General features: G+C 41.4%; 1 protein-coding gene across 1 annotated transcript in view; it reads left to right on the top strand.

Moving 5' to 3' along the window:
• Nucleotides 1-333: 333 nt before the first annotated feature.
• LOC102371777 (cadherin-like and PC-esterase domain-containing protein 1) overlaps nt 334-8,603 on the top strand; it is a 159,892-nt gene continuing 151,622 nt past the window's right edge. Inside the window, exons 1-2 of the mRNA XM_025192517.1 lie at nt 334-469; nt 4,770-4,842. Of these exons, the coding sequence (XP_025048302.1) occupies nt 348-469; nt 4,770-4,842 (195 nt within the window). The 5' untranslated portion in view covers nt 334-347. The remainder of the gene's footprint in view (nt 470-4,769; nt 4,843-8,603) is intronic.

Here is an 8,603-nt window from a genome sequence, read left to right as displayed (position 1 = left end):
TAAGCATGACAAGTTTCCAGCACACACACCGTTGATATCAGAAAATTTTATCAAAATGAATTTAGGCTGAGAGACTATTGCATCTCCAGGCCATGCTTTCTGATAGCAGTTATTGCACAGCTTATTTCAAATTTGCTTATTTATAAATGCAAATACATCTCTGTTAGCAGACTGAGTGGAATATTTAATATTGTTCTTTAATGTGGCACATGTAGCAAACAAAGGGAGCATTTTTAAACAATGTGACTTCTGCCAGCCTTTAATACATGATCTTAAAAAGTGAAACAAGATAAGTGTTTAAGAGTCTGTGTTATGATTATCTTTTACAGCTGCAAACATTTTTTGAGATGTTCTTTAGATCCAGTTCTCAGCAGGCCTTTGATAGTATGAAAGAAACTATAAGCAAACTCTTACTGATAGCTGAAGTACTGAGTGAATCATCCATCTCAGGACCAAAGACCTTCAGTCGGTAAGTAGCTTGCAATAAAAAAGCAAATTAGCTATTGTCAAGTTCTTTAGAATATTGTGAAGAGTAACACAGAGTACAGAACTTCTTATATAACAAATAAATCTATATTTTATACTTGTTTTTAGACTGAATTAAGGACATCTGCATTGTTTACCAATTGACAGTGTCCAATGCCATTGGTGTTCAAAAAAAGTCAAAGAGGTTCATTGAGCACTTAGGGGCAGACTCTGTGTCCTGTTTTATTCCTTATTCCTCATTCTGCTCCATTTAATGAGAGTCCCAACATACATAAAGCCAGTATAGCTACCTCCAGTGCTTCACCACCTTAAAGATGTGCGGGCCGAGAGCGGTCCGAGGCTTTCGGGGGCGCGCATCCGGCTGTGGCCAGGAGCCCGCAACGGTAGGACGGGTACTTTTGCATGACGGACTAGAATTAGGCACAGACTCGTAGCGGTTAATTAAAGATTGTTTTACTTACACCGTAGGTGGTCGCGGTGCAGGCAGGAAAAACTTTCTTGAGTTGCAGTTACAGATAAACACAAGTGGAGTTTGCTAGGCTCCACCGAAGACACACGCACGGAATTTGCTAGGCTCCGCAAAAACAAACACGACAGAGCTCTGGATACCCTTGACGAGCGTGCAAAACCATAGATACGTCTTAAGAATTTAACGAATGAGACGGGAAGAGGTTGGTGGTTGATAAGGCCGCCGAACTCCTCTGAGACGCACACAAAGTTTCTATTACTCTGCCGCGTGCTCAGAGTCCCCACGAGATGGTTGTGGAGTCCTCTACAACTTGGGCGGAAACTGCTCAAACCTCTTATACGACTAGCAAGCCAATCGCTAGCCGCCACGTGGGAATAATTTAGAAACAGCCAATAGTGGGAAACAAATTTACATATGGGTGGCGGGAACTCCTTTGCACCGGGGTTTTCTCTCTGCAGCTGAGAATTGCACCGTGCAAAGAAAGCTCCATGTGGCGGGAAATAATTCTGCAGTGCCAAAGTGCGCACACAATCATTGGGTCATGACAAAAGAAATGCAAAAATCTATTACTTGTGGTTCAGAAGACACTTACCATGTATCAGCTGGCTGAGTCTGTTCTAACCTGGGCTGAATTGAGGAATTGTACTTGTTTTGGATATTAGACAGTTGTGGAGTACTATACATGAGAAGCTTCTGAGGCTTATAGCCCTGGTCCAAATTTACCTTGGAGGTACCTACATTTAGGCATTCAATTACCTAAAAGTGTGCCTTGGCCTGGGAGAGTGGTCTATTTAGTGTTGGTTTATGGCTGCTTGCTGATGTTAAAAATACAAAAGCAAAAAAACACGCACTTTACTGGAAAAAGCAGCACATTACTTTGGCTTGGCGCTGCAGTGTCTGTATAGTTTGTGTGCTTCAGAGGGGCTTTTTTTCACTTTTATCTAAAGCTGATTCAATCAGCTGTTAGATAAAAGCACCAAAAAAACCTCACTAAATCTACCAATTTATACAGATGCTGTAGAGCCGGTTCCAACTAACATGCTGCCTCTTCTGGACATGTACTGTGCTTGGTGCAGGAGCACACTGAGTTTAAAGTAAAGCACCGCTTTTTTTTTAATGTTTGCGAACAGCCTACTACATGCCTAGACTGTCTATCCAGAGATAGGGTCCATTCAAAGCATTATTCAAGAAAGCCAGGAGGTACCTACAGGTAGCTAACAGACATACTAAGTACAGAGCTATGTCTCAATTCCTACCCATCATCAATGCTTTCATGTTTGACTCAGACTATATATTTAGGCTCCCTGTGCATTTGGAATTCAGAATGCCTCGTCCTCCTTCAGTGATGGTGTTGTCGTCATGAACCTTTACCCCAAATTGCCTAGTGCTTGGAACACTTGTCCATAAAGTGGTCTGTGCTTCTAGAGTTGCTTTCTTTTTTTTAACTAGTGGCTATGTAACTGGTTCAGAGAGGCATAAATTTTCACAGGCAACAGCCTACTTTGTTGGTTGCTGTGAATGAAGTAAACTGTTTCATATGAAAGCTTATGCCTCTCTGAACCACTTAATTTCTAAGGTGCCACCATGCCCTGCTTTGTGCTTGACTTTAAACTAACATGGTTTATACCTCTCAGTGACTGACAGGGGCCAGACCCCAGATTTCTCCTTACCCAGGGGAGTGCCATAATCACTAAGCTCCCTCTTGTTCTCTTGACCCCATGGTTCTTGTAATCTCAGCTGCCCAGCAGCCCAGTATTAACTAGCAGTGTTGAGGATGCCCCCATCTGGGCTGTTGTATAGCAGGGTGATTAGGGCACTTCCCTGGGAAACTGGAGATATAGGTTTAAACCCCCTCAGGGTGAGAGAGCTTAGATTTCAGGTGAAGATATCACAAAGCTAGCTAATTTGTCTTGCCCTTCTTGGGGCTTGGGTTTCACCTCAGCATCAGACTAGATTCCAGTAGGGTTAGGCAAAAGTTAGGAGTCTGACTGATCAAACTGTATTGTTTTTATTCATACCCAGAAGCCCAATTAAAGAGGCTTAGGGAATTTTGCAATCTGAACTGAAGACACTGCTTGGATCTAAGCTTAACTCCTAATGAATTTTGTGCCATATGGACTAGGGCCAAACTGGATTACTCTTTCAGTGCACATGTATTTAAACTAAATCCCATTTAGGTGCCGTTCAGACAAAACTGGATCAGGCCCTAAGCTATTACAGTCACTTCTATTGGATTTTAGTTTTATATGGAGGAGGCACTTTACTTTTTGATGCTAAATATGCATGCTTTATACAGCTATTTGACAGCCTAGCTGTTTTCATAGCAATAATATAAACATAACTATTTAGCTTAAATTAGTTTTAAACATGTGTGTGTGTGTAAGGGAGGTGGGAAAGGAAAGAGAGAGAGAGAGAGTTGTAATGACTGAAGAGCTTTCTTCTGAGTTCTACAAAAGCTGCTAATTTTGGTTTACACAGTTTTACACAAACAAAATGGATGTGTTTGTGTACGTGGCCTCCGGTATATGACCTCATGTTCCATTTGGAGTTCTTGGCCCACATGATGTGAAGCCTCTTTAAATCACACTATGCAACAAAACTCAGTGGGGTCATATGAAGCCAATGATTTTTTGCTGCTCTCACCCTCTTACAATATCCGTTTACCTAGAATGCTAAGTGACTGCTTGCCCGAATCCATGGCGTCCAAGACCTCTCCCCATCCTCTCTAACTTCTTTACCCCATAGTTACTAAAAGTTTAAAAAACAAAATAACAAAAAAATGGATAACACCAGGGGAAGTGTCAAAGGCCAAACTTCAGGTGATCCATCTGGGGACTGTGTTAAAGGATACCAGTTTATTGAATTATTGCATGTTTATTACATTATTATTAAAGCATGCTGGTTTCTATAGTCAGCAGAACAGAAGGGAGTGACGTAGCTAGCATCCTGTCCAACTGCTTTTGACTCCTCATTCTAAATGACCGGCTACCCATTATTTATTTATTTATTTATTTATTTATTGTGGCTGGGTTTACTGGGGACAGCTTTAGCATGAATCCAGAGCATGGCCAGAACTCCCACCTGTGAGTCTATAAGAAGATGCTTTAACTGCTGTTCCCCTCTCCCCAGTAACAGAACCTATAGCCCACCATTTGTCTGCACCCCAGCTGCGTAAATTAGAGTATCTCCAATGGACAAATGCACCAGCTGTTTATTTGCACCTGTCTGCCTGCAACACTATTGATCTTTCTTTCCTTTATGTAGAGTATCTCAGAAGCACTGGAACAGGTTACCTAGAGAGGTGGTAGAATCTCCATCCTTGGAGGATTTTAAGGCCCAGCTCGACAAAGCCCTGGCTGGAATTATTTAGTTGGGGATGGTCATGTGTTGAGTAGGGGATTGAACTAGACCTCCTGAGGTCTCTTCCAACCCTAATTTTTTATGATTCTATGATTCTAAGGTGTATTTTACAAGATGCATGTTTATTAAATTATTATACAATAATATTTCATAAAGATAATGCTCAGCAGTAACGGACACCATAGATTGCCTTGTTTATTTCTATTGACCTACTAACCCACCTTGTTTATTCCTGTTGGGATACACCTTAGCCTCATTTTGCAGTGATTCATCCCCCTTCCTTTTTATTTAAATTCCCTTCTATTTAGAACCCCTGATTATTGTAAGTCCATTCATAGCGTAAGTTGTTGCCTATGAAAAGTTATGCCTCTTCGAAGCAATTAGTCTTTAAAGTGCTACTCTGCCCTACCTTCTGCGCCTCACTAATTTTGATTTTTGATATATTTTATTTTAGATGCAGTCTCTGTTTTCAGATGTTAACCTTTGACATTGGGTTCAGTACTTCCATATATCCCGTAGTTCTCAAGGTAAGTAAGGAAATGACAATTTCATAACTGTGTTTTGCTAAAACTAAGTGATCAGGGGAAGGTAATTAGTTTTGCTGTAGACAAAGAGGAACTGATATTATTTCCTGGCATTAGGAGCTTTCCAAATAAAAACTAAAGAGCAATGCCTGTTTCAAAGAGCTTATGCTAACTATAGCACAATAGGGAACGGCCATTTTGTTTGTCCGCAAATGTCTTAATATGTAATATAATTATGCAAATACCTTGGTGTTAAGGATGTCTGAATATTAGTAAATGGAGGAAGTTACCTGTGTTAGTCTGAAGTCGGGCAGAAAGCAGAGATGTCTAAGCTTTCATGAGCAAGAGCTCACTTAATCAGAAAGCTTATGCATCTCTGTTTTGATTAGTTGATAAGGTGCTTCTCTACTGTGCCTTCAATATATTGTACATGAAGGATTGTTGTTGTCCCAGTTAAAGGACTAGGGTGGTGGTGATGGGATTTCTCTATAATTGAGAACTTGTGGAAGTCAGGTGAGGTCTCGGATGACTGGAAAAGGGCAAATATAATGCCCATCTTTAGGGAAAGGAAAAAGATGGATCTAGGGAATTAGAACAGTCTGCCTTACCTTGACATATAGAAAGATCATGGAGCAGGTCCTCAAGGAATCTGTTGTGAAGCACCTAGAGGAGAACAAGGTGATCAAGAACAACCAGCATCGATTCACCAAGAGCAAGTTATTCCTGACCAGCCTGATTTCCTTCTATAAGATAACAGGCTCTGTGGATGGGGAAAGAGCAGTGGGTATGATGTACCTTGACTTTAGCAAGGCTTTTAACATTGTTTCCCATGACATTCTTATTAACAAGCTAAGGAAATAGAGGCTAATGAAAGTACTGTAAAGGTGGATACATAAGTGTTTGGATCATCCTACTCAGTGAATAGTCATCAATAGCCCATTGTCTGGTTGGGATTAGGTATTCATCCAAGTTGGGGATCTCAGGTGTCTGTCCTGGGTCCAATATTATTCAACATTTTTATTAATGATTTGGATGATTTGATAGAGTGCATGCTTAGCAAATTTGTATATTACACCAAGTTAAGTGAAACTGAAGACACTAAGATCCAGAATAACCTGGATAGACTAGAGAAATGGTCCACAGTCAATCATAGATTTCATAGATTTCATAGACATTAGGGCTGGAAGGGACCTCGGAAGATCATTGAGTCCAGCCCCCCCGCCCGAAGGGCAGGAAGTCTGCTGGGGTCATAAGATCCCAGCAAGATAAGCATCCAATTTACTCTTGAAGGTGCTCAGTGTAGGTGCTTGAACCACCTCCAATGGCAGGCTATTCCAGACCTTGGGAGCTCGGACAGTAAAGAAATTCTTCCTTATGTCCAGCCTGAAACGGTCTTGCAGTAGTTTGTAACCATTTGACCTCGTCATCCCTTGGGGGGGCTCTGGTGAACAAATGTTCCCCTAGATACTGATGGTCACCCCAATAAACTTATAGGTGGCCACCAGATCACCCCTGAGCCTGCGCTTTTCCAGGCTAAAGAGCCCCATAGCTCTCAGCCTGTTGTCATAAGGTCTGTTTTCCTGACCTCTGATCATGCACGTGGCTCTTCTCTGGACTCTCTCAAGCTTCTCCACATCCTTTTTGAATTGTGGGGCCCAAAACTGGACATAGTACTTCAGCTGTGGCCTTACCAAGGCCGAGTACAAGGGCAGAATGACGTTCCGGGATTTGCTTGAGAAGCATCTATGGATGCAAGCCAGCGTTTTGGTCGCTTTACTAGCCGCAGCATCACATTGCAGGCTCATGTTCATCTTGTGGTCAATGATGACCCCCAAGTCTCTTTCTTCAGATGAGATTCAACAAGGACAAGAGCAAGGTCCTGCACTTGGGACAGAATAATTGCATGCACAAATAGAGGGCAGTGACTGTCTAGGCTGCAGTACTACAGAGAAGAATGTGGGGGTTATAGTAGATCATAAGTTGAATATGAACCAACAGTGTGATCTTGTTGCAAAAAGGGCTAACAATAATGAGTTGAATCAACAGGAGTGTCACTTGCAAATTAAGGGAAGTGATTTTTCTGCTCTTTTCAGCACCTACAACCATACCTGGAGTAATGTGTCCAGTTCTGGGCACTTCAAGTTCTTTACACTTCAAGAAAATGTAGACAGTTCGGAAAGAGTCCACCTGAGAGCAACCAAAATGACTTAAGGTCTAGGAAGCAAGATTTACAAGGAAAGTCTGAAATATTCAAGGTTATTTAGTCTGAAGAAGAGGAGACTGAGGGTAGGGGATGGGATTTAATAAGTCTTCAGATACCTCAAGGGCAGTTATTAGAGAGGATGGACTTTTCTTTCTGACCTAAGAGACAGGACTAGGAGCAATGGTCTCAAGCTGCAGGACAGGAAATTTATGTTGGAGATTAGGCAGAACTTTCTAACTATGAGGGAGGTTAAACACTGGAATAGGTTTCTTAGAGGAATTTTTACAGTAAATCAGTGTTGCTGAAATAGGAAGTGCTTTCCTATAGTGATTAATATACAGCCTATTTTGCTATAATGATTAATAGCTTTCCTATAATGATTAATAAAACCTATTCTAAGTAATTTTAAAAAGAGCTTTTGGCTACTAAATATTTCTAAATATTTTCCCTTTCACAGTATCCATTACTTAGGAACTGCAGTAAAGAAAGAGAACATGTCTTTAATTATCTTTGTCCTATTCTGTGCTTTTGGCTAGGTACAGAAATTACACATAAACTGATATAAATGATTGGAAACCAGTTCAAATTTGTAACACAACAGAAATTCCGTGCACATTAACTGCTTTCAAAGGGTGCGTCCAGACAAGCGCGCATGTGCCTGTTGCCCTGCCTCAAACCCCTTTTGAGGCAGGGCAACAGGCATTTGCGGGAATGAAAAAATGTTCCTCATGCTGCAAGTTTGCAGCACAGGGAGAAAATTAGACCCATGGATATCCAGGGATCTAAAAAAAAAGCTCTGCAATAGAGCAGAGCAAGGCACAGTTCAAGACCCAGCCACCTGCAGAGGGTGCAGGATTGAGAGTATGTTCGGGGGTAGAAAGGTAAGAAAGGTTTATTGACTTAACAAAAACACAACTATGCTTAGTAACAAGACAAACAGTGACAGACAAGAATAATTCATGTCGGCAACTTATCGGCAGTCCCCTCTGATGCCCAATGTACAATAAGTTTCTCTTTGCACGAAGCTCAGCGAAGTCAGGCGTCCCTGATCAGTGCTGTCCGAGAAGGACCCACGGCCCACTGATCCAGGTCAACAGCTAACTAATCATTTTCACGGAGCTGTATCTTCCTTCAGAATGATTTCCAGATGTTTTAGCCTATTTATAATTTGTGAGCTGTGCTGATAAGTTACAGCCATTCAGATTCTTTTTACTTAAACTGTCCTTAGACTGACCAATAGCAGTACAAGATTTGCATTCCTTTTGATAAGGTTAATTTTAACTATGCCACAGGGCCTTACTACTTCAAGTCTTTGCTAAAATTACTAGGCCTTACTACATCTTAAGCTTTAATTAGGCTCTTAGCAAAAACATATAGCTTAATATCTAAACAAATGACAGAAAAACACTTGGTCTTCATAGATCCTTCAGCAAGCACCTTTATCATGCAGACATAATTTTCTGCTGTCACAGTCCTCCAAAAGAGACGCTTTGGTTTTGGCCAGAGCGTCCCTTTTGTGTTCCTGCTGCCCCTGGCGCTGTCCAAGGTAAGTTGGGGGGGG

The sequence above is a fragment of the Alligator sinensis genome, unplaced genomic scaffold, assembly GCF_000455745.1.
Source record: "Alligator sinensis unplaced genomic scaffold, ASM45574v1 scaffold217_1, whole genome shotgun sequence".
Taxonomy (NCBI): domain Eukaryota; kingdom Metazoa; phylum Chordata; order Crocodylia; family Alligatoridae; genus Alligator; species Alligator sinensis.
This window is presented reverse-complemented; position numbering and strand designations above follow the sequence as displayed.